At 37.6% G+C, this 27023-nt stretch overlaps 2 protein-coding genes across 5 annotated transcripts; one reads left to right on the forward strand and one right to left on the reverse strand.

The window, feature by feature from the left end:
• Positions 1-1743: 1743 nt before the first annotated feature.
• On the forward strand, positions 1744-4185 carry LOC113340498. Of its 4 annotated transcripts, XR_003355510.1 has the most exons (5): positions 1744-1831; positions 1911-2052; positions 2248-2537; positions 2616-2790; positions 3611-4185. XR_003355510.1 is itself a non-coding variant. In XM_026585639.1 (4 exons), the coding sequence occupies exons 1-4, from the start codon at positions 1815-1817 to the stop codon at positions 3949-3951; spliced, it is 675 nt and encodes a 224-aa protein (XP_026441424.1). In that variant the 5' UTR covers positions 1744-1814; the 3' UTR covers positions 3952-4185. The 4 variants fall into 4 exon arrangements, 2 of the variants coding, with proteins under 2 accessions (XP_026441424.1, XP_026441423.1); XR_003355509.1 differs by having other exon boundaries at positions 1911-2537; XM_026585639.1 differs by lacking the exon at positions 2248-2537.
• A 3994-nt stretch (positions 4186-8179) lies between these two features.
• Positions 8180-9087, reverse strand: LOC113340591. Its single transcript, XM_026585716.1, has 2 exons — positions 8654-9087; positions 8180-8333 (listed from the first exon to the last, which is right to left on the reverse strand). Exons 1-2 carry the CDS (start codon positions 9085-9087, stop codon positions 8180-8182), a joined length of 588 nt encoding a protein of 195 aa, XP_026441501.1.
• Positions 9088-27023: the final 17936 nt, after the last annotated feature.

A 27023-nucleotide genomic window follows, 5' to 3' on the forward strand; every position in this document is an offset into this window, starting at 1 on the left:
TGTCTGTCTTTCTTTTGCTGGACCCGTTTTTAATTTAGTTTCCACTCTTATAATGTTGATCATTAACCTTTCTGCCCACCTATCATCCTTCACGTTCTGCTTCTGTTTTTCTCTCGTCTTCACATTTTCTTCGCACAACTTCACATATATCTCATTACATCTTTTCGTACTAACATAATCTCCTCGGATTTCTCCGATGCCAGAAGGTATAGAGAATCGAACGAGCTTTCGATAAGTTGATGTGACTCTCATTAACCCATGAATCCAGGTCCTTCTTATGATGGCCACTCCACGTTTACCACACAAAAGGTTACCACTATCTCTAGAATTCCTGCGGGAATGATCAAAGTAATTTCTCCCTTGGGTTTTGAACGACACCATTCAATCCATATATCGTTTGTGTAGAAGGAATAAAATCCGAGTCGTTGTATCCTATAGTTTTGAAGGCATGATAAAAAAGAATATCAACTGAACTTCCTATGTCTACCAAGATCTTGTTTATTTCCCAGGGTAACTTCTTTTCCTCTTCAGTTTCTTCCCATCTGGAGTGCGGCTGCATACTCATGGTGATGATCAACGGGTATGTATGTACCCATTCCCTGTAGGAATATCCTCTGCTGTGAACGAAATTTGCTGCTTCTTCCATGTTTCTAGCGGTAGGTTCTTCGTCACCATATGCCTTCCTTTCCTTCACAATTAATCTCTTTTATGTACCCGGCTCAAAATATTGTCGTGAAAAATCAACTATATTATTGGAAGAATGGACAATCGAGTTTATTCGCCTTGCACCTGGTTCTATTTCGATGCGATGTATCTTTGTTGGTTTTTGATGGGTCGGCTGGAGAGGTTGTGCTTGTGGTAATTCATTCGTCACTAGGAATTGTTTTAACTTTCCTCTTTCAATCAACTGTAACAAGAACCTTTGCACAATCCGTCAATGTGTAGTGCTGTGACCATGGAACCTACGGTACATGTAGTATTCATCAGGTCCTCCTGAAGATTCTCACCCTACATTCCATGTGTAGTTGTAAGAAATCTTACAACTACACTCCAATTTACCTAACTGTTTCTCTATGTAATCATTATGCGAAATTATCTCATTGATCGAATGTATTAAGATTATTTACAAGATTGATGGAAACTTAAAATAACATTTTTGTAGACTAAACTTAGTTTCCCTCTCTTTCAATCTCTCTTACAAGACTTATGTTCCAACCCTTTACAAGACAACTACTCTCTCTTTTATATAGGGGTTTACATAGTGGATGACAGCTAAGAATCCCTTTATTTTCGGGATCTTTGTGCGACATATTCGCTTATATATAACCGCTCATCTTCGCATATCTTACATCTTCGCATAACTCCTCACACTTTACTCGTGACTTTGCTGATATCATCTGATGTGACGTCTCAATTTGTTGTGTGCGATATTGCTCGGGTATGTCGTATTCTTCACTTCGCATGATTATTAGTATGTGCGATATTTAACTCCTACATTTGCCTCTTCTCATGTCGCTTGTTTCTTCAAAGTGAGCGATATGGAAATTCTCCATTTTCAAATCGTGCATGCTTATCCTTTTGCATTTTATTTTATCGATAATTATCCGGATTTCAAGCTCCTCTCTACACGTGTTGATTTTCTTCCTTTTTTACCTGCTTGAACCGTCTCCAACCGATAACTACTTTTCACCTATTTAAGGGTATGATTCACAAGTTTTTTTCACCCATCATTCATCCTCTCTCTCTTAATCTTCATCTGCTACTTCCCAGTTTTGTTGCTGTTTTATTGATTCTTCTGCTATTGTTCTTCTACCATGAATCCCGAATCAAGGTTGGTTTCTTTTATAATCATTGATTTTAACCATTATTTGTTATTATTATTATATGGTATGATTCCCATACTTGTGCAGAAAAATTAGTGCTCTTCGAATTACACAAAGGCCCAATTGTTCTTCAAGTGAAAATCAAGAAACGCAAAAGAAGAAACCCAGTATCGATAATGAACCTCAAAACAAGGAATCTCACAAGAGGAAGACTTCGCACAGTAAAGAAGTAAGAAATACCCTACTGTCTCTAAACAATATTGTTGCCTCTATTTTTTATCTTCTTTATTTTCGCAGGCTTGTGATGTTGAAATAGTTGATCGTAAAAAACAGAAAGTTAAAAAGTCTAGCAAACCCGTACCTCTCTCTTCAAATCTTTCTATTTTAAATTTTACTGCTGTAGATGTTGTTCTTGTATCCACAGTTCAACCTTCGCACACTGATCCTCCTACTACTCCAACAATAAGTCAAACTCCTGAGAAAGATGTTTTTGTTACTCATACATTTTCCCAAGGTTTTGAGAAGAATGTTCCTGCTGCTCCTTCACCAAAAAATCCTCTTATGGATGAGAATGCTTATATTTCGTATGATGAGCTTTTTAAAAATACGTCCCTGTTGCCTCTGCGAATCCATCGCATATACGTTTTCCTTCACCCCTTGTTGCCTCTGCGAATCCATTGCATATAATATTTCCACATCTCTCTAAATGTTTTGGTAATTATCATTAACACTTTAACTTTTATCTTCTTTAATGACATTTCCAAGTACTAATCTTTGTCTTTTTCTCTTTAGGAATCTCATCGTCGTATGATGTTAGCTGAAAAGCATTTTTTGTCTAGTTGTTCTCAATTGGAACTCCCGCAGAAAAATATTTCTTTGGAAAAGGAAATACAAAGATTAAGATGGGAACTTCATATTTCAAATTATGAGACTGAAAATCTTCGCAGCGATAATCAGAAACTTAGAGGTATTTATCTTTATCTTTTGGTCACTTATCGTAATTTTTACTTCTTCGCGTACGTTCATTTTTATAAATTTCTTCATGAATTTGTTAAGATTCAAACCAGAAGCGAACGAATGAGAGATATGAATTTGAATTCCTTGCCGAAGAAGCCCACGTGAATAACCCGAAGTTACAGTCTCAACTAAATCAATTAAATCATCAATATTCATATGCACATAATCAGATTGACCATCTTTCTCATGAAAATGACCGTCTTACTCAAAAAATCGATATTCTTAGTGATCAAATATCTTATTTTTCTAAGTTATCACACGATGCTGACTTACTTCATCAAACCTTATCAGAAGAGAACCACACCCTTTCTAGGGAAAAACTGTTTTTTCAAAGAAAGAAGCAATGTTTTCACAACAATATTCACTTCTTCATGAAATAAATGAAAACCAAGCGCGAACTCTTCGCGTACAGAAGGAACAGTACGAAACTTCGCTTAAAGATCTGAGTTCCCAAAATGAGAAATTAATTCAGAATAATATAAATCTCTCTGTAAAGAAGAATCAATTTCGAGAACAATATAGCCAGCTGAAGAATCCTTATGACGTTCTTAAGAAAAAGAACAAATCTCTTTCTTCCGAAGAAAAGAAAATTCGCTCTCGCCTCATTGGTTCATTTGGTGATGGATTTGATAAGGCCATGGAAAGTATGAAGGACAATACCCTTGCTTTTTCCAAATTCTTCCAAGGTAGTCAGCTAGGGTTGACTGCCTCATGATAATTTCTCAGAATTTTTTTTTACACAGTGTTAACTTTTTATTTTCTACTTGTAGATTCTGAAGCATCGCATCAATCTGTTGTCGCTCAACTGAATTCTAAGTTATCCAAAGTTCGCAAAGAATATGGTAATCTGGAATTATCTCGTGGTAATCTTGAGCTTTCTCTTTCTGCGTCTCGAAATAGAGCACAAAGAAGGTTTGCGTTCCAGAAGAATTTTCTAGAGATAAATGCTAGAAATCTTGAAAGGGCTGTTATTCGCAAAGGCCACTCTAGTGCTCAAACTGTTATTGATGGAATTCTTTCTAGCAATTCTCTTCCAGCAGTAAGGCTCCCCGCATGCAATGTGGGTGAAGATGAAGAATATCTGAACCAGATAGTGATTTTGACTTTTTAAGCAATGATGAGAAGGATCAAGGTGATGAGAAAATTCAGCAAGAAGGAGAGAAATCTACAAATGATGCCGGTATTGAGATTGAAAATCCTTACCCCGGCTCTAAAGTCTGATGTTACCATTTGATCATTCTTGATTTTTTCTTTCTTTTTATTTTGATGTTTTTTTGGTCTTTCGCACCCCCTTTAGACTTGTTTGTTGTAAGGAATATGATACATTGTTATTTTATTTCCCATACTTGCCTCTTATTATATTGCTTGTAAGAAACAATTTTGGAAATTTATCAGTAATTTATTTAATTTGATTGGGAGGTCTTATGCAACCTTCCTATGTAAAGGTCTTATTTTGTCCCATTTTTCGTACGACGAGATCGCAGGAAGACTTTGTATTTTAGTACATTGACCCATTAATTTCGTTTTATCTTCAGGTTTTTTGCATAAATATCACAAGTCTTAATACTCCCATGAGTAAAAGCCTTGCGATATTTACGTCTTTTGACAAAATTAAGCTCCCTAATGGAGGGTGTCGTCCTTATCTTCCCCTCTGGTGCCACTTCAAGGAAGCTTACCTCTATCTGGTTAAGATTATGGCTCTTCCCATCCGGCTTTTCAACAACCAGCTGATTTCGCAATCTCGCATACACTACCTATAGGGTTTATGGCAGCAAGATTTCACCCTAAGTGGGGTATCTTCGGACGGAGTGCATCATAGTCAGGACTTGTCAAGAGTGGCAAGGTACGCTCCAGACGTCCCGGGAACTCTTGACTCAACCGTGTACCTCAGCGCCCTGATCGAGTTTCTGCACTCCTTAGGAGAGCCTTTCTCACCTTAGGCTCTCAATCTAAGATTAACATCTTAGACTGAATATTTAAGGTATCTCTCCCGGATGGGCATTATCGTTTAATTCTCACCCTAAATCTCCACAACTCAAGTTCCGGGGTCGGTGTAGCCTTCCCTTGAGTCATGTCTTCTAGGTCTTTCCAATTATGACTTGCGTTAGGTCTTACTATTTTACCTCTTGCATATGAGCGAACCAGGGTGCACGCCATATTTCGATTCCTAGCCAATCTGATAATAAATATCATTTTCTGTAGCCTTTTATAAAGGTATTATTTCTATTTTTATGAACTCTTTAGCAAATCATTCGCGTTACATTTTTATTCAAAAATATGAGATTTTAAAACTTTAATTGTTTGTACACGCGAATGGATTCGCAAGCAACTATGAATAATATTTCTTCAAGAACTGTCTATTCCAAAGGCGATCCAATTTACGATCTGTATCTCGTCCCTCATGATCCATTAATTCATAGGCTCCCTCTACAACTATTCGTTTTATTATATAAGGTTCATCCCGGATTTTCTCCAACTTTCCATCTTTTCCTCTTTGATAAATTGGAATTTCGCGTAGCACTAATTCGCTTGGTTGAAAATTTCTTATTTTAACCCGTTTGTTGTATTCTCGAGCTAGTCTTTTTTGACAATTTTCCATATGTTGCAAAGCGACTTCTCGTACTTCCTCCAAATCATCCAACTTTGTTAAAATCAAGTCCGCACTTAAATTCTTTTCCCAAGCTTCTCTCTTTGTGGTAGGGATGATTACTTCTGTTGGTAGCACTGCGTCTACTCCATATGTCAGACAAAAGGGCGACATTATTGTTGCTTCTCTCCTTGTAGTTCTGTAAGCTCATGCTACATTATGTACTTGTTCGCACCATCCTTTATTGTGCCATTCTAATTTTTTTCTTCAGGTTGTCTGCGATTGTTTTGTTTGTAGATTCTACTTGTCCGTTACTTTGAGGATACAAAGGAGTAGATTTTCCACTCTGAATTTTGAACGCATTGAGCGGCATTGTTATATTCTCGCCTTCAAACTGCTTCCCATTATCAAACACCAATTGTGCAGGAATACCAAATCTGCATATGATATTTTCAAAAATGAATTTAAATATGTCTTTATCTCGAATGTGTTGAACTGCCTTTACTTCTGCCCATTTAGTGAAATAGTCAGTTGCAACTGTTAAGAATCTCTTTTGTCCTGTCCCCGATATAAATGGTCCAAAAATATCTATTCCCCATTTCCCAAAGGGCCACACATTTGTCGATGTATTAAACATAGCCCCAGGTGCATGTATGTTCTTTCCATGACGTTGACATTCTTCGCACCTCCTCGAAACTTGTTTTGCGTCTTCATGCATATATGGCCAGTAATAGCCCTGTATCTTTTCTCTATATCCAAGTGATCTTCCTCCACTATGGTTGCCAGCATCGCCATAGTGTAATGCCTTCAAAATTTCGATCCCCTCTGTTCGCGTAAGACATATAAGTGAAGGTCCAAGAAATAATCTTCTATAAAGAACTCCATCCCTTAATTCATAATTTGTCGCACGGCTCTTTAACTTATGTGCTTCTAATCTTTTCCTCGTAAATTCTCCCTTCTCTAGATAAGAGTGTATTTCAGTTCTCCAATCTTTTTCTTTGCTCACATTTTCTTCTTGTGTACCGTCTACGATCATCACATTTGTTTGCACTTCTTCGCTCTTTTGTATACATGGTAACAAAAGTGTTTGTATTTTTATATCTCTTGCAACTGGATCTACTAACATTGATGGTATGAACGCCAATGCATTCGCGAGCCTGTTATCTTTTCTCCCTATGTGTCTCCAACTTATTTTTGGAATTTGCATTACTAAATCCATAACCAATTTCCTATATTTTTGTAAAAATGGTTCATTAGTACTATATGTGCCTTCTATCTGACGAATTACCAACTGAGAGTCGCTAGTTATTCGTGCATCCTCAATTCTCATTTCAATTGCTAATCTTAGTGCATGAACAACCGCTTCATATTCAGTTTCATTATTTGTAGATGCGAAGTCTAATCTGAAAGAATAAGCCATTTTCGTGCCCATTGGTGAAATGAATACAATACCAATCCCGTTGCCTTCTCCATTGGAGGAATCCATCCACCAAAATTTCCCATCTGTTTGAGTTTCGCTCAGTTAATAAATCATTAAGATTTCCATGTTCATCATCCACCTCCATCATTTCTTCTACATATTCATCTTCTCCTATTGGAAATTCTGCGAGAAATTCTGCAATAACTTGAGACTTTGGTGAAGATAAAATTTCATAGCCGATCTCATAATTTCCTAACTGTGCATTCCACCTTTCTATTTTCCCCGATCTCTTCGAATTCTTCATTGCATTTTCAATTGGTACTCTTGTTAATACTATGATTTTGTGGGCTTGAAAATAAATGCGAAGCTTGAATGATGCATATACCAATGCGAGAATCATTTTTTCGATTTTTGAATAATTTTTCTCTGCACCGTTGTAGGTTTTGCTTATGTAATATATTGGTTTCTCCACACCTTCCTCCGATCATAATAATATTGTACTTAATGCGTGGGATGTTGACGCTAAGTACAATAATAATTCTTCTCATTGTTTCGCCTTTTGCATAATGGATAGGTTCACCAGATAATCTTTTATGCTTTGTAATGTTTTATCACATTCCATTGTCCATTCAAATTTGGTTCCCTTTTTTAATATATTGAAAAAGTGTTTGCACTTGTCCGAAGATCTCGCAATAAATCTTCCCAACGATGCTATCAATCCGTTCAATTTTTGAACATCCTTGACTGTTGCAGGTGGTGGCATATCTCTGATTGCTTGGACTTTTTATGGATCCACTTGTATTCCCTCCTTGGATATAATATAGCCTAGGAATTTTCCTGATGATACACCAATTATACATTTTTCTGGATTTACCTTAATATTAAATGTTCACATTTGCTCAAATATTTTTCGCAAATCATCAACATGGTATTTCTCCTCTTTACTTTTAATCATCATATCTTCCACATAAACTTCCAGTGTTCTATGGATCCATTTTTCAAATACTTTCTGTACCATTCTCTGATACGCCGCCCCGACATTCTTCAACCCAAACGGCATTTCCGTGTAACAATATAAACTTCTAGGTGCGAAGAAAGTAGTGTGCTATTGATCTTCTTCTGCTAACGAAATCTGATTATAGCCCTTGTACCCATCTAACATCGTGACTCTATCATTTCCTAACGCAGACTCCACCATTTGTGGTATGTCGGGTAGAGGGAAACTATCTTTCGGGCACGCTTTATTTAGATCTGTAATACAGATCCTAATTCCGTTGTTCTTTTTAGGTACCACCACCATATCCATTCTGGATATTTTGCTTCTCTTATAATTCATGCATCCAGCATCTTTTGTAATTCTTCTTCAATTTTAGGATGATAATCAGTTGAAATTTTCCTTATCCTTTGCTTAAATGGTTTTGCATTCTTCTTAATATCTAGTTTATGACATGCGACAGATGGATCTATTCCTGGCATTTCATCCATACTGCATGCGAAAATATCACTATATGATCGCAGAATATTTATTGTTTTTTCTTCTTCTTCTCTACCCATTTTGGTTCTGATTCTTAATATTTTTGGTTCTTCTGCAGTTCCTACATTTATTTATTTTGTTGGTTCTGCTGCGGTAAAGTTCCCCTTTGGTTCGCCCATAGGTGTTGGTTCCTTAATTTCTTTAATTCGTTCACCTTCCTCAGTTAGTTCACCTTCCTTAATTTCTTTAATTCGTTCACCTTCCTTAATTTCTTTAGTTCTTCACCTGGTATTGTTTTTCCTTCTTTTGCTCTTATCATGTATATTCTAAACTTCTTTTCTTTTCTTTGTTCTTTCGCTTTTCTCCATCTATCCTTTTGTTTCTTCCCTCGTCCTTCATAATTTCGCACATCTATTTGATTGCAGGTATTTGCAGCCTTAACATCTCCTCTGATTTCACCTATACCGCTTGGAATTTGAAATCTGATACATTGATGTAATGTGGACGTGACTGCATTTAATCCATGTACCCATGGTCGTCCCAACAGCATGTTGTATGGTGACTCAATGTCAAGCACACATAGTGTTATCTTAGTTTCGATCTCCCCTAGTAATATTCGCATCACGATTTCTCCCTTTTGCTTTGTAATTGCTTTATTGAATCCATGAATATTATATGATGCGGGTGTCATTTCTTCATCTTTGTATCCCATTGCTTTAAATGTGCGATAAAATAATATATCAACTGCACTTCCTGTATCTATCATTGTCTTATCAATCGCTCATCCTTCAAATGTTTTCTGTTGTGCAATAACGTTTTCTCGCTCGACTGTAACCATGATTACCAATGGATCTGTTCGTTGTAAGTCTTCTTCTGAAATTTCATCTGCCGCAAAGGATATCTTCACCTTTTTCCAATCTTGTAATGGTAATTCTGCCTTCACTGTTTCAATTTTCTTTCCTTCATAATTTCTTTTATGAATTTTCCCGGTTATTGTCGCTTGGAAATCTGCTTCAGAAATTGATACTTTAATTATGTTATGACATCGTATATCTCTGCCTCTTTCTTGAACTGGTGTGATTCTTGATGTCTTCATTAGTCTTTTATGATTCTTCCTTAATTTCTCTTTGAATTTCAGATCTATTACCAGGATTTATCAATCCAAAGCTGTTTCTAGCGCCAAAAATGTAGTTGTAAGAAATCTTACAACTACACTCCAATTCAATGTATTCAGATTATTTACAAGATTGATGGAAACTTACAATAACACTTTTGTAGACTAAACTTACTTTCTCTCTCTTACAATCTCTCTTACAAGACTTATGTTCCAACCCTTTACAAGACAACTACTCTCTCCTTTATATGGGGGTTTACATAGTGAATGACGGCTAAGAATTCCTTTGTCTTCGGGATCTCTGTGCAACATATTCGCTTATATATAACCGCTCATCTTCGCATATCTTACATCTTCGCGTACCTCCTCACACTTTACTCGTGACTTTGTTGATATCATCTGATGTGACGTCTCAATTTTTTGTGTGCGATATTCCTCGGGTATGTTGTATTCTTCACTTCGCATGATTATTAATATGTGCGATATTTAACTCCTACACCATGGTAGTGGTATGTCGTCTATCTGTATGATTGGTTCTCAGATCTTTTCTATTGATGTTTTTAGCCTGGGGAGTTTTATATCTTCGAAGGGTAAACTGTACGGCTTTCTTTTGAATATATGATTGTTGTTATATCCGACTCTCCAGTCATTGTTAAATCTTCCTCCTTGATTATTTAATCCTTTTTCCGGGTAGTTGTACGAAAGGATTCGATCTCCGAATTTTTTCTTAAACCATTCTTCATCATGGCCTGACAAAGCTACTTCTTTCTTGATTCTTTTATGGGTTTTCCCTATTTTGCTGATTTTATTTACCTACTATTCGCGGTAAAAATCTTGTGCTTCCTTCTTTTACGGATGCATGGATGTTATATTGATTTCCATCTACTTCTGCTTTTCTTCCAACGAAATGTATTCCTCTTGATATTCCCTTAATTTTTACATTGTGAGTTTATATATGATAAAGAATATTTCTATGTATAACAGGCATGTTGTATACAGAGCATTGATGAATGCAAGGATCAAGTGTCGCTCAGACAGTAGCCCTGTTAATTTGCTACATTTGGTTCTCCAGCGAGTAGTTAGACCTCGCAAACTTTCCCCATGTGCTTTCCTTAAATCAAATGCATTTTTGATTCCTTTCTTGACTGATGGTTTGTAAGTTTCCAAGAATATCCTTTGTAGTTGTCCGAACGAGGTTATGGATCCTTCGTGCAGATTGTCAAACCACGATAGGGCTTCTCCTGTTAAAATCGCAGGAAAGTAGTTGCACATTACGGCTTTATGCTGAACCCACTACATTAACTTGAGGTTATAAGACTTCATGTGCTTTACTTAGTAGGAATAGGTGCTTGCAATATTTTTTTTCGAAAATGGTGATCGCTCAGCCTCTTCTATTGCTTCTCCCAACTTCATTCGTCCTCCTCCTCTTCTGCTATTATTATCCATCGCTGCTTTGAGTTCTTCCAGTTTCCTTAGTATAGCTTGGTTTGCATCATCTTGTCCTATCTCCCTTCGTTTTGGTCCTGCTTCTGCTCCTAATTCTTCATGTTCTACCATGTTTCTTTCTCTCCTGCCGCACCTTTGGTGTTCGCGTTCTGAGCCGCTTTATCTTCCTCCATCATATCGTTGGTACTCACACTCCAGGCTTTCTCTCCTTTCACGATTCCTTCGCCTTTCTCTTCTATCATTCTGCCTCATTTATCTGTCGCGTACGTCTTCTCTTTCTCATTATCTTTCGCGTACTCCTAATTCATATTTTTCTCTTATACTCCTTACTGAGCTCTTACTTGTTTGGGTTTCTGCTTATCCAGTATGCGGCTGTCTGTCCTCATTTAGCCTGTTATTTTGTTCCATTAATAATGTGTTCTTTCGTGCCAGATTTTCTAGTTCCATTGTCAGCTCAGCATCTCTCGCCCTACTTTTATCAAGTTCATGCCTTAATTCTCTCTCAATTCGTATATCTTGTGTGATACGTTCTCTTAATTGTTGGATGGTCGGGTTTTCTTCGTCATGGGTTTTCGATTCCCTGATTTTCCGCTTCTATTGTTTCGGTATTAGTCGTGTCAACGAGATCTTCTTCGTACATGACTCTTTCTTCATTGTTGTTCTGCTGCAGTGGGCCTTGCGCAGCAATTATGGGGTTCTGTTGGTTGTTTTCTATGATGGCGAGCAAATTGCAGTAGCGATTTGTTCGTTCAGGGGATCGTCTCTCTCCTGCGGCCGAGGTCTCTCCTGCATCTCTTACTCCTCTTCTTCATGTAATTCCGTTGCTTCTTCGCGTAGCTATAATTTGCCCTGCTCTTGATACAACTTGCACAATTTGCTTGTGGTTAATTTGTGAATTGGATCCTACTGATTCACAAAGAGGGTATCTTGAGAGAGTGCTTTACCGGCGTGTTTCTTAGAAATTTTGAGATGTATAAAGTTCTTGAAGGAAACTTTCCGAATTGAGATGGTGGTATTTAATAGGATTTTTATGAGGGACAGAATGATGTAGTGGATATAACAAAGAAATCTCTGGAGGTGATGATTTCGAACTTATCAATTACCAGGTGAGGATAAATCCTTTACTCCTCCTTTTCTCTAGCGCCAAAATGTAATTGTGGAAAATCCCACAACTACAGCCAAATAATGATAATCACACAAAGCTGAAGCCATATTGTTAAATTCAAATATTAATGATATTATTCGCCACTTTGACACTTATATGACCTTGCGCAACTCTTCTATTATGAATATTTCTTGTTCTTACGATGGATTCGAACTGATATTTATATACAACCATGGAAAATATGAAATTACAAACTAAGTTTTAAGTTAAAGTGGTCTTCATTTTCTCTTTATAACTTTCTTCGCTTACCTCTCTTGAATGAATCCTATTCCTTTCTTCATCATTTCTGAACCCTTATATAGGAAAACTTATCAAATAAAGATAACTTTTGTTCACGTGCAAGATCTCAGTTGATTGATTCTGTTTCAATCTGTCTTATATGCCAGGCTTTTGAGAACTGTCCCTGTCTATCGCAATGTTAGACTCTTCGCGCAACTTCTGGTTTGAGCTATCCTTTCGCGTGAGTGTTTATTCGCGTGACTGCTTCATTGAACTTTTGTGTTCATCATTTCAAAAGTGTGGTAGTTTAACTTGATCATTAAGCAATAACTCCCTATGTTATTTTCTAAAAATAGTTTGTTTTTCTTTACCATCATTGATAGTTTATTCTAATGGTATATGACTATCGGCATCAAACATAGAACTAATATTATTCTATTTGTTATCAAAAATCATATTTATGGTTTTTACTGTACTTCTATCAACCCTCCTAACTCAGGGTATCAGAGAAGAAACGCTCTCGATCCAATCGCTATTCAATTTACTTTATTATTCATGTTTTACTAGGATGATCAATCAATTGCTCAAATTTTTGTTTCGGTATCAATAAACAGTCAAATATCTCTATTTTTGGGATCTTTATCCATAATTAAATTGTTTTTCTTGCTCCTATTTTTACGAGAAAATATATGCTTCAAATTGATGGATTTTCCGTTCACGTCATCTTTTATTTTTTATTAGGATATTTCATCATACATATATCTTTTATTCTTGTTACCAAGAATACAATTCCAAATATCTTTCCCATTTTGAAATGATATACCATTATAAATGGAAATCGTCAAAAAATATCAAAATATCACCGCTTCAAGTATATCTCCTCTTACAGCATCTCCAAAAGATGGTGGATCTATTTATTTTTAGTGACATGTAGGATTTTAGACCCCCCTTTTGTCATAAATCCATCTCCAACAGTAGAGTCCTAGAAGTTAGTAGGGACCAATTACTAAATATGAAGGTGTTCAAGAAAGTGTTATCTACGCCTCCAGATGTACCTCCACGACATGTTTTTAAACAATTTTCTTTTAATTCTAGGGGTTAAATTTCTCATCGTTGGAGATGGTTTTTTAGATATGAGGTCTTATATTTACTCTATGTCTAGACCCCATAAATAAAAGGACTAAATAAAAAATCCACGTAGGATTTTTTACACCTTCAGTTGGAGATGCTCTTAGAGGCCAAAGTTTTTGTATTATGCTCACGTATTAATGGGCTAATACAATCTCCAGCTATTAATTGGTATATTTTTGGGTTCTTTCTATGGTATCTTTTCTCTGAGATCTATGTTTATTTTCCTTCTGAAAATACCTAGTATCTTTTTTTGTTTGCGAAAATATCTTGAAACATCAACTTTTCGGTCTAAGGTTATTTTCTTTCCCAAAATACTTGTTATCTTTATCATTCTCTCACAAAGTCAATCTTTGATTATTTAGCCTGGTATTCCGTAAATATCAGACATATCAAAAAAAAATTGTCAGACCTAATGAAACTTGGGCTATTGTAAGTTATGTTGACAATTATTCTCAAATCACTTTAGTCCGTTTCTTCCAGGAAAAAACTTGGAGATGAATAAGGTGGATCTCTTTCCTTGCACCTATTTGAAAATTTTAATCGAACTTGGTTTGCGAACCGCTTGACTAGGCGAAGGTCCAGAGTTGTTGTCCACGTACCTAGTTTGTGAACACAGTAGTTAAGTTCTAGAATCAGTAATGTATGGTTTTCATACTCATGAACTAAAACATTTATGATTTAGAGATGCGTATTAAATTTGCAACGTGGCTTAATGTTCATGAATTGATTCTTATATTATACTTTGTACAATCACGAATCAAATCGATTTAGTTTCAATTTTTTCATGAATATTTCTATGATAGTGAACATCTCTATTTGAAGCATAGTTAGATTCATTTGATTATTTATCATAATTGATTGATCATCATATTTGATCTAGAAATGTTAGATGAATGTGGATAAGTCAGTGGCTAACTTCGATTAACTGTTGTTGAGCTAACCCAATATACACATGTAGGTACGGTTGCCCATATCTAAATATAAGTATATTTCATTTGTATGTAACAATCTAACACCATCTAACAATGGAAACTGATTTCTTAATTTCTAATAAGACTAGCTTGAATCTCAAATCAAGTGTTTATCTAGCGGTGAATATTAATTGCTTTCTTACTAAGCTATCTTAGCTTTAATTGAAAAAAAAACTGATTTGAAAAACTATATAAGGGAGAGCTCTAGCATCTGGGAAACCTAATCCCGGCACTTCCGTGTGTCCAAGTTTCAAACTAGATTTGATTCTCCTTTAACCTAGGTATTTCCAAGACCATTATTAGGTTAACGAATTGCAGACTTCATTTGGGATTCGTGAATCCAGATCAACCTATTTTCTCTGTAGTTGTGTATTGGGATCTTACTTGTTATATCGTATTGAGTTTTATCTTCTCTAATAAGATTTACTCGAGATTTATCTCCTACGTAAGATATAAAAAGTAATCACAACATTTCTTCATTTTAGACTCTTATAATTCCACAATATCTTCTTAAGTTAGTCAGTTAGGTTATTATGAGGTGACTAATATTTCCAGGCTGCTCTTCGGGAGTATAAGACTGGATTATTAGTTGGTTACTGTTCTCCTTCATTTTTGTATCAAAAGAAAAAAAAAGTATAAAGGATAGACATATCTGTGGGAGACAATTTTTTTATAAGTCTTTGAATTTGGGTCGTTGCAACTCTTAGTTATGGGTGAGATCAGCTAAGGGAATCAAGTGTGCAGAATCCAGCGTGGTTCCTAAGTCATAAGGAACACGAATGTACCTTAATCATTGTAATACTTGGTTAGGGTTAAACTGTATTCCAGTCTGAAGTTAACTTGTAGTAGGCTAGAGTCTGTAGTGTCTTAATACAGTATGGTGTTCAAATATGGACTAGGTCCCGAGGTTCTTATGCATTTGTGGTTTCCTCGTTAACAAAATATCTGGTAACTGTGTTATTTCTTTTCCGTATTATATTTTTATACAACTGAAATATCACAGGTTGTACTTAGTTCAACCAGCTGATAAATACAACCTTGATTTTTGGATAGAACTTGATTGGCTCTTGAGCATTGGTCTTTCTTAATATCCAAGTTATTATCATATCAATCAGTCTCACAGATTTTATCCTGTTGATTTACTAATTGTGTTGAGAAAGATAAAAACTCTTTGATATTTTTCTTCATTGAGTCGCACTTTTAAGTTGGTACTCTCGGAATTATATTGGAGCTTTGTCTATACAGATTGTCGAACGAAATATTGGGTGTGGTTGTTATACCCCCCGCGTTTTCAAAACTGATGGGTCTTAATAATTGAATATAGATCTTGGTGAAGTTACATGGACTTCGGAACCTCGCAATGGAATACTACGAAATAGAGTACATGACTGAAACATGTCTTTCTATGCATTGGCTTAAAAACCAATTCCTTGGTCCTTTCTCTTTTATTGTCCAATCAACAATTCTTATCTTTACCTACATTTTTATGTTGAAAAAGTGGGTGAGGAAGATATAACATCACCAATGACAATTTGGTACATCATATACTATTTAAAATTTACTTCAATACTAGTTTAAGTTAACTTCAACATTTGATCAATATATTTTATCTCATCTTGGCAGGAAATTTACAATTCGGTGTCACCAAGACATTCATAAGTCCCAATAGTTTATTTACTCAATCTCATTAATGTATTGATCGACTTCGATTAGTTGTAGGTGCGATCAAATTTGGTCAAATTTGGTTATAATTGGGCTTGTTTATGCAATGAATTTTGGCAAGATCTATCATTGTATCTTAGAGACTTATGATATTAATAAGTGATTTGGATTTATCACATAATTTTAGTGTTAAATACTGATCAGTAGAATGCTCAAAAATGTGCATAACACATATATCTTTGAAACTGAAGTTTGGATAAACTTCTCAACTTTATTGTGTGGGTAAAATATCCGACGGCCACGTGTCAACATCCCAAGGGATGAATACATGGTAAGATGAGGAGGTTGGAGCACTGAATCATCCTCTGAAAAGAAGGGTTTGTCTCAGTCGAGGCAACTGCATAAGCGCCACATGAATGACGCGTGTGTATAAAGGTCTGCTCAGACGGTCAAGTCTAAAAAGCAAGATCGCATTTAATGAAGGATAAGAACGAGACTTGGGTAGTTGAGCATCATGACGGAAGACTCGGACGATCTATACTACGACCCAGAAGCGATGGAGCATGAGGATCTCCAAAGAAGGGCAGCACAATCCAAGGGAGAGCGAGACAACTCGGATGGAGGACCAAGAATGCCATCGCGAGGGACGGTATAGAACGAGTCTGAGGGACCCAGGACGATGGAAGACAACTCGCCCAACTCGGATGATCAAGCGACTACCAGTTTATTCTATCTATAAATACCAGTCCATGTACCAGGAGATGGACGACTTATGTAATCTTAGATGGTCTTTCTACAGAGAATTCCTGAGAGAGACTTAGATAGAGAGAAAGTGAGAAATCTAGAAGAGATGTGTAACACTTTCAAGGGTAAGACCTTATAATCAATAAGAAAACATCTTCTTCTCCGTGGATATAGGTCTTCATGGACGAACCACGTTATCTGCTTGTGTCAATATTTACATTTCATGCTATTTACATCTTGTTCATGTTGAATCTTGTATGTTTAAGTAGTTTTTAGTCTTTAACCTTACTTGGGTGTAGTAGTCAGAAAATATGCAGCTACATATTGGCACTAGAAACAGGGAGGTATGAAGATCTAATCTACCTCCCTAACAACAACTCTATATTGTTTTCATAATCTCTGTAAGATAAATGTTTTCACACTACAAAGTGGATTTCTGTTGATATGAATGAGTAGAGCTCGGACTCAAAAATGATCTTCACGATCTGAGAAGTCTAGAAGAACCTCAAGATCAACAGATCTACGTTTTTTCACTAATTTTCTTTAAGATTTCTTGTTATTTTCAAGATTTTTAAAGTCTTCCTCAAGTAGCTCAGGAGAGTTGTAGATCAAAGTAAATATGAAGTTTTAAACGCTTCGGTGCTCAAACGATCTCCTCCATGAAAGAGCTGGGAAGAGATGCTAGTCAGTAGGCTACACAAGGAATCAATCACCTTATGAGAGTTGAAAAAGACGAACTTTTCATGATGTTCATCATCAAACTCACCATAATCTTGGAATCTCTTTCTTAAAAATGTAAATTTAAGTCAAGGGGAGGAATTAATGAGTATATAATCAGTCATCAAACTCAAAGTTTGTTTGAAATCATAAGTTAAAATATGATGAGATATATTTCCTAGAATGGGAAAACTTACTCAATCGTCATAATTAGATTGTTTTCCTATAGGGGTATGGCGTGTTGAAGGAGATATTTCCTCGAAAAGAGGGGACTGGAAAAATAGCTTTTCTCCATCATCAACACCTCATGCAAAGAGGGAATGTTTTGACATTTTCACATGTCTCCAAAATCTACTGCAAAGTCTTGTTGTACTAAACTGCCCAGTCTGAACTATGACTTAGTAATTGCATGTGATCTGCAAATTTAGGGTCCCACTTTTATAAAAGAAAAGACAAATTAAGTATTATTGCATATGTTGCAGAGAAGTTAATGGTGACGCGACGATCTACTCGTGCGAGCCAATGAGAAAATGGTGGAGCCCAAACAGAAGGACTCGACGATATGGATCCAAGCGAGGCTCTGATCCCAGGCGAGGGACAACTCTATGACCAATATCGGGAAGGACTAACTGATAATTCTAGCTCCGAAGGCGAGGGAAACCCCTTTGAGAAGCGTGATGATATTCATCTTACTCATCCAGGAGGGTTGAGCCGCTTGCCGAGACAAGCAGCAAACAGTGAGGCCAAGGAGATCATCCCTTCAGACCTCGCCGATGCTAATGCTTCTATCGCAGGCATCCTGAAAACCCAAGAGGCCCAGGATAAGAGAATGATGAAATTAGAAAGTCATAATAAAAAGCTGGAACGGAGAAACCGCAGGCTAAAACGCAAAGTAACAAAGAAGGTACCACTCACCACCATTGAAGAAATCCTAGAGGAGGAAAACCCTTTCGAGCATCTGCAAGACGACGAACGAATTAACATCCCTGACACCTCGAACGAGGAAACAACGGATCGATTTACTAAGGGAAGTAGAGGTGTGATCGACCACGATGATAGCATATCCGAGGAGTCATCAGATGTTGATCCAAAACATAGACGAAACAAGAACGAAATCGACGAAGTAAATATTGACTACGAGACCGAGAATCTCGCAGCCAAAAACCCAAAACGAGAGGAGAACTCGAGGTCAACTCGCTCTAAGATTGTGTCATACGTTGAATAATCGGACGATGACTCAGGGCGATCAAGGCATCGCCACCATGAACCATCTTTCTCGCCCGAGAGAGCTCTGGGAAGAAGAAAGAAGGCCGAAACCAGGCGAAATGAGGATGAACTCCAAGCCCGAGTCAACCGATTCGAAGCAATGTATAGAGAATCTACAGGGAAGCAGGAGAATAAGAAGTTGGCTGTAGTCATGCAAGAAGCGGGACAATCTCCCTTGTCCGAAAATCTAATAAGATTTCCATTCCGAAGGAAATGCTCCCTACCGGTGTTCACACCCCCGTTCACAGGAACATGAGATGCAATTGAGCACCTTAGGACTTATCGTATGACACTGACCCAATGGGACCACTACGATGTGTTGTTGTGTAAATTTTTCCCCGCCAGTCTAAGGGATGAAGCCTTATTATGGTATAACAATTTACCTAAAGGCTCGGTCGAATTGTTTGATCATCTATCCGAGATATTCTTAGAAACATATATTCACAACAGCTGAATCCGACATGAGGTTGATTCGTTGTTCCAAATATCAAGAGGACCAAACGAGTCGCTCCGCTCCCTGGTGAAACGATGGAGAAAACTATGTGCTGAGATCGGAAAGGTCCCTGAAGACTATGCGATCTTAGGTTTCAAGAATAGTTTTAGAAAGATAGGCCCTCTTTTTGTCCGCATGTATGAGGCCATGCCAAAAACTTGGGGAAGCTAAGAGAAACCCAAGAGGATTACGTAGCCTTGGAGAAGCTCCAGGATGGAAATTATGATAATATGGCAAAAGGAGCTAGTAGAGGAGCAAATGTGGTAGAACCACAGAGCCGCTCAGTACCGGCCCAAGGAGTAGGGCGATACAACAAAGGGTCAACTCAGTTTGACAAACATCGGACTGGAGGATGGAAAGGAAGAGAACAGGCCCAACAGAAGAAGGGCAAGTTCATTGATCCAGTATATACAAAACTAAATACCCCCATATCAGAGATCCTCAAGAAGCTCGACGGACAACATAAAATCACTTACCCATGGAATAGAGGTCAGCAACCAGAACGAACTAAAAATAGGACTGACTTCGGTGAATTCCACCAATTCCACAGCCACACGACAGACTCGTGTAGGGACTTAAATAAGGTTTTACAAGACATGATTAACGAGGGAAAGCTCCAAGAATACATTGCAAAACCAACAGCCCCACCCACCACTGGGGCATCCATACATCATGTGGATATCCCCCGCGAGACACAGTACTTAGGCTGTAATACCATATCACACTCGGCGATAGCCACCACCGTACGAGAAGGAAATATTACTGGACGAATTCACAAACGAAACTTCAGCGGCGATGAAGTTTTCAGTGCAGCCAGAGAACCCCCAGTGGAGGAATGGATGGAACTTCACGTTACCTTTTCAGCCTCAGAAGCACCATAAGGAGGACAAAACCACAACGACCCACTAGTGGTCACGATGGAAATTGCACTCCCGAGCACGAGGGAGAGGAAACAAAAAATAAGGCACTGGCATGGGCGATGCCCAGAATCTTGATCGATGGCGGCAGCTCTGTGGAGATCTTATTCTATGAAACATTTAAACAAATGGGTCTCAAAGACGAATGTCTCGTACCCTCCTCTTACAACATATTTGGCTTCAACGGGTCATCAACCCGCCCAAAGGGTGAGGTAACGTTAGAAATTCGGGTGGGAAAGATCCTCACCCTAACCACCTTTTGCGTGGTAGATGTACTATCACCTTATATAGCCATTGTGAGACGAACCTGGGTTCGTGGAATTAAAGGAGTGGCCTCGACCTATCACCAAAGGCTAAGATTCCCCACACCTGAGGGAGTGGCATAAATCATTGGAGATCTTGGCGAAGAAAATATTGCTACGAGACATAATTTCAATACGGAGAGAACAAAATAAACTCTGCCAGAGCAAAAAAGAAACGAGCTAAGAATGCCAAAAATCAAGCCGAAATCGATGCTTACATAGCTAGAACGAATGAGGCAAGACGATCTAGAAACAAACTCGCAATGGACAATAACCTCCCATCGGACTCACCCATGGGACCAGTACAAAACCTCTCCGATATAGGGGAATTAAAATCAATTTTCTCGGCCTCGGAGCCAACCAAGGAGGTCAACATCAGAACACCTGAAAACCCGGTTATGGTGAAAATAGGGATACTCCTCAGCAAGGAATAAGAAGAAGAAGAGAAGATGGCGTATGAAGATATGCCAGGAATAGATGATGGTTATTTTCAATGATGTAGTAATAGAGTTCGTTCAAGACTTGTGAAGGTTGTGCTTTTAGATTTAAATTTTAATAATAACAAAAATAAAGCAAGTAAAAGTTGATGTAAAAATTAGAGAAAGACCGGGGCTAGGATTCCACCATTGGTCGATATTAGTGATTTAATAAAACAATAATTATGCAACTTAACATTCAAATTGATTCTAATAGTATTTCCTAGACATGTAGATTTCCAAAAGAATAGATGTTAATCTAAGCATAGAATATCAAAATACTAAAGAAAGCATATTCTATCAAGAGAAAATACACCTAACTAATAAAAATCATATAATCAATTTTGAGTTCAATGCAAAAATCATAATAGAGTTCTTATAATTAATTAAAATAAAGATATATCACTTTTACCGAAACAACAGCTTCCTCCATCTCCCCAAGGATTGTGTTTACCTCATCATCATCTTGGAAACACGCTCAAAAGTTAATTTCATTTATGCTCAAAAATGGTTTACAAATGATGAGAATGGTTAAAGTTATAGAGAACGATAAATGCAAATTGTCGCTGTTACTGTAGTATATAAGACTGTCAACTATCAGTCGATGTTACTGTAGCTTCTAAGACTGCCACTGATGTGTTTCAATTACTGTAGCATAAACGACTGTCTAGGATGGTCTTATGTTCTTCGTGTTCTTCACAACAGCAGAAATGGTAGTTTTCTGCCACTTGATTATCTCGACTCTCTGATGCTCTGCAACTCTCCTAATCTCTCTCCCCTCCACTGTACTGACCCTGAACGACTTATATAGCCTCACTGCACCCAAATCTCGCATCATAACTGCAAATAATTCTCTCTTCAATACTCTTCTATCACGGGATTATTTTTTTCCTTTTAAAACCCGTTCACGCGTCTGCAAGTGATTGTCCGTATCTGTTGTTGGTTATACACACTAAAACACGCTACTGAATGTCATTGTTTGGTTCAAACACTCTCAAGACACACGCACAGCACAGAATTCACGGGAAAGAGTGAGATATTCTCGTGCACACTGTCCATATTTAACCCGATCAATATAGCCCAACTTAATCCAAGAAAAAGCCAATACCACGCCTATTAATGTCCGTCACGTCTTCCTCTGCAGATCCAGCCATTGAGTCTCGCTAAATCATCCCAAATCTCGTACCAGAAATATGTTCTTCTGCTGCCATTATTTCTCGCCAAAACCAGAATTTTGGACTGATGAAGATGGGTATCCCCCTATCCATAGTAGGGATGCGAATAACAGCTGCCCAACTAAGGTGCCCCTTAGTAATTGATGTGCCCCTTAACAAAAATGAGAGTCCGCACAGCACATGTTCTCCGGGGTGCCATAGAAAACTTTTCAAGCTGAATTTTCCACGCATGTTTATTTCTCCAAAAATACCTACAAACACACAAAACACCATAATAAGGACGAAAACGAGTACTAGCAATACGAAACATTGAGGACAAATTAGACACATAAATGCGTCTAACAAATACCCCCAAACTTATTATTTTCTAGTCCTCGAGCAAAACTAATAAAACTGAGTTAATCTCGGGAGGGTTTACCAGAGGTGTACCCACAAAACCATTACTCCATACCTTAGCTATCTATGCAGAACCTTGGAAGGCATTAAAGAATCTCCTTGGTTGGCATACTTATTGACTATAGGAGGAAGTACCGTGATGCGAAATTCCAATTTATGTACACGAGTTTGAACTCAAGCATACTAAAATTCATATAAAGTGACAGAGCTCTACTCAGATAGTTTCTGGACATCATAAACCGGAGTCAACCAATCACATGGATAGATTAAGAAGATGGATGTAGAGAAAAACTTAGATGATATTAACTAAGGTGAACCTATCCTAATGGACTGAGATACTGGTCTGGACTAATATCAACACACCGGCATATACAAGGGAACTAGTGGTCGATAATCCTAACTCTAGGTCAACTCAGCTGGCATATATAAGGGTACCAGTGGTCGACTTTATTGTATTTATTCCGGTTGGTCTAGTGGTCTGGTCTCAATTTTTTTTTTTTTTTTTTTTTTTGATCTCGGTCACTCTATTTCACCCTAGCAATGGTAAAAAGAAAAATAAGAATGATCAGGAATCTTTCGATGTTTCCATCACGAGGATATGGTGAAACTACCATGTTTTTTTTTGTCTAACACCTGAGCTTTGTGCTTTTATGAATAGACTCTTCTAGATGTTTCCATCTAATCAGATTGGTTCCTCAACTCCTACAACCAAAATGTTTCCATCCACTTAGATTGGTTAGTGCCATCCTTAATAAACATAAATTTCTAGGCTCTGGAGTTTATTTATTGCAGCTAACAAAAAGTTTCTTCCCCACCCCCAAACTTAAACCTAACATTGTCCTCAATGTTCTAAAAATGAAATTAAAAGCATGAACAATGAGAAACTGTTACCACTTGAGGAAAAGAAACAAGGAAGGATATTACCGTGTCACATGAATGCGGGTGCCTCCCAATAAATGCTAATTTTAAAGTTTCTAGCTAGACATCAAATACCTCAAAAAGGATTGTCACCTTCCACAGTCGTATACCAATAGTCGAAACAATCGTGGGTCCACAAGACCAAATAGAGCTAACACAAATATGAGACAACTACACTGGTTCAGAAAAATGAAAAGAAGGAGCACATCCTCGTCTAAGATTTCTGTCAAGACAACTGGGTTTATCTGGGTAGCATAATTGAGCTTCTTATGTGTATCTTGATAAATAGGTTCATCTGAAAAACGGGTCTCTAATACCTGAGTTACCTCCTGGACAGTATCAGGTGGATCAGGTTGCGGAGTCTGAATAGAATCAAGTGATATCTCAGATGCACAAAGCTCGAGTCCCAAGTTAGGGACTCTAATTAGGGATACGTAACAATCACAAGAACCATCACTACCCCCAAACTTAGGGTTTTCACTACTCACAGTAAAACCTCTAACTATTGATTGAATTTCCGGATCTTCAGAGTCCTTAAAATACTCAAGAGATTCTTCCAATTCTCCACCCCCAAACTTATGGTTATCATTACTCTCAGAAAGACCTAACATTATTTCCTGAACTTCAGGGTCCGTAGAGTCTTTAAAATACTCAAGGGCTTCTTCTAAAGATTGATCACACATCTGGTCTAAGAGAATGGTTAAATTCATCTAAAGAATCTCCCAATAGAGTATCATGCCAATTATCCTGAACTAAAATGCTAATCATATTCGCTTCTTCTAATTCATCATTCTCATTCTCATAAGGTTGTCTAGTAACATTAAATACATTTAGTTCAGTGGTCATATTACCAAAGGATATGTTCATAAGTCCGGTTCTACAGTTGATGACAGCGTTAGCTGTAGCTAAAAATGGGCGACCTAAAATCACCGGGATTTGAGCACTTGGGTCCTGAACTGGATGGGTGTCTAAAACAAAAAAATCCACTAGATAAATAAACTTATCAACCTCAATCAGAACATCCTCTATGACACCACGAGGGACTTTGACAGACCTATCAGCTAATTGTAGTGTCATTTTAGTCGGTTTCAACTTACCAAGACCTAGATGGGTGTAAACATGATACGAGAGTAAGTTAACACTAGCTCCTAAGTCAAGTAATGCCTTATCGACAGTGTGGTTACCAATTTCACAAGATATGGTAGGGCATCCAGGGTCCTTATACTTAGGGGGTGTTTGGTTTAGAAGAATTGAACTTACTTCACCAGCTAAAAAGGCTTTCTTATGAACATTAAGCTTACACTTTCTTGTACAATGATCTTTAAGGAACTTGGCATAAGCAGGCATCTGCCTAATTGCTTCCAATAAAGGGATGTTGATGTTCACCTGCTTAGATATCTCCATTATCTCGTTGAAAGTTGACTCCTTCTTTGTTGGGGTTAACAACTGAGGATATGGGGCTTTAGGCACAAAGATAGTCCTATCAGGAATTTCTTGGGACTCCTTAGAAATTGTTTCAGTTTCCTCAGCTATGGGTTCCTCTTGGGAAGTAGAAGGTGGAACTATAGTATGTTCACTTGGCATGGCTACCTTATTGTCTATTGTTTTACCGTTCCTGAGGGTTTTTATCGAGTTCACATGGTTTGATGATTCCTCACCAACTAAAGATATTTGATGGACCCCCCTAGGATTGGCTTGAGTTTGACTAGGAAACTTACCTTCTTCTCTCTCACTTAAATACTTAGCTATTTGACCTACTTGAAGTTTTAATTTAGCAAGAGTCTGGGAATTATCCTTATGGTTCTGCATGGTTTCTTTTTGAAAGCTAAGGTGGTTAGCTGATAACATATCATGGTTTTTTACTAACATAGTAAGAGCTTCTTCTAAGGTAGAGATCTTTTTCTCAGAAGTGTTCTAAAACTGGGTTTGACCTGAAGGGTTCTGAGTATAACCAAAACCTGGCGGAGGCTGAGTATTATTAGGCTGACCTTGATTCTGGCCCTTGGACCAAGAAAAATTAGGATGGTTTCTCCAACCAGGGTTGTAAGTCTCTGAGTATGGGTCAAACTTCTGACGGTTCTCGAACCTAGCATTGTTATAGACAACATGGGATTGCTCTTCACTAACATGACCTTCCCAAAACGAGTTATTGGGTTCTATTCCACAACTAGAGACTTGAGAGGCTCTAATCCTATTATCAGTTTCAACAAGAGACCTATGTTTAGGCTGATTTAATTCCGAAGATTCTAACCTTCTAGACAAAGCAGCAAACTTAACATCTGACCCGAATCTTGTATCTACCACATTGGTGCTACTTCTATTGACCAAGAGTCTTTTAGGGGGTTCAACACAAGACTCCCACTGTTGGGATTTTTCAGCAATAGCTCCTAAAAAGGTAAAAGCATCATCAACATTTTTATTAGTGAACTCAACAGCGCACATATACTCGACCATGGCTTTGGTCGAATAGTCTAAACCATTATAAATAATCTCCACAAGTTTCATCTTATCAAATCCATGGTGAAGACACTCGGATAGGAGATCACTGAATCTCTCTAAAAACCTATAAAGAGACTCTCCCTCTTGTTGCACACTAGCACTAGTATTCTGCCTAACAGCTGCAGTTTTATGCTTAGGGTAGAATTTCAAGTAGAAAGCAGCAATAAGTTCCTTCCATGTTTCAATGGATTCAGATGGTAGGTTGTTCAGCCAGGTCTTTGCTTTATCTCTCAAGGAAAAGGGGAATATCTTAAGTTTCAAAACTTCATCAGTAAGGTCTTTTATTCTAACTGTCCCACAAATTTCCTCAAAGTCCCTAATATGAAAATAAGGGTTCTCATCATCTTTTCCTAAGAATATAGGGATCATCTGAAGTATACTAGGTTTTATCTCGAAATTAGCCGTATTGGCTGGCAATTTAATGCACGAAGCTCGGTTGGTCCTAGTTGGGAACATGTAATCTTTCAAAGTTGTCATCGCTGGCACAACTAAAGTACTAGGGGTACTTTATTCACAGAGAGACAGATTCTCAAAACTGAAGTTTCCAAAATCGAGGCTCTCAAAAGAAGAGTCTTCGAGCTCCCCGCCTTCACAAGAAGAACTACTCGGTTTATCACTAATCAAACGACCTAGAGTGTTTCTTTTCCAAGCCCGCTCTCTAATAACCTCGGGCATACACTAGAAAAACAAAAGAAAAGAAAAAAGTCCTAAAAGGAAGGGAAGTTCTATGCAAACACAAACAAGGCTGACTTCACCACAACAAACCTACTGATTTCTAGCAAACAAAAAACATGAAGGGTCCACTTAGATTGTTTCTAAACCAGCTTCTAATCCTTCTAAAGGGAATTCGTTACAATGTAAGAAAACCCCTCTGGAATCAATCCGAGTCAAACTAAGTTGAATAGAGGCGAGGGAAGCTGCATGAAGCTTTGATACCCAAGGCCTCACCGCATTACAAGGCGGCGCAGTCACGCATTCAACTCACAGAAACCATCATGAACTTCGAAGTATGCTTAAAAGAGTAACCAATATTTTTCGAACGACTTTTCCTATTAAGCTCGTTACCCTATAGGTCTCGTTCTAGTCAGTAT

This window comes from Papaver somniferum, unplaced genomic scaffold (assembly GCF_003573695.1).
Source record: "Papaver somniferum cultivar HN1 unplaced genomic scaffold, ASM357369v1 unplaced-scaffold_22, whole genome shotgun sequence".
NCBI classification, from domain to species: Eukaryota; Viridiplantae; Streptophyta; class Magnoliopsida; order Ranunculales; family Papaveraceae; genus Papaver; species Papaver somniferum.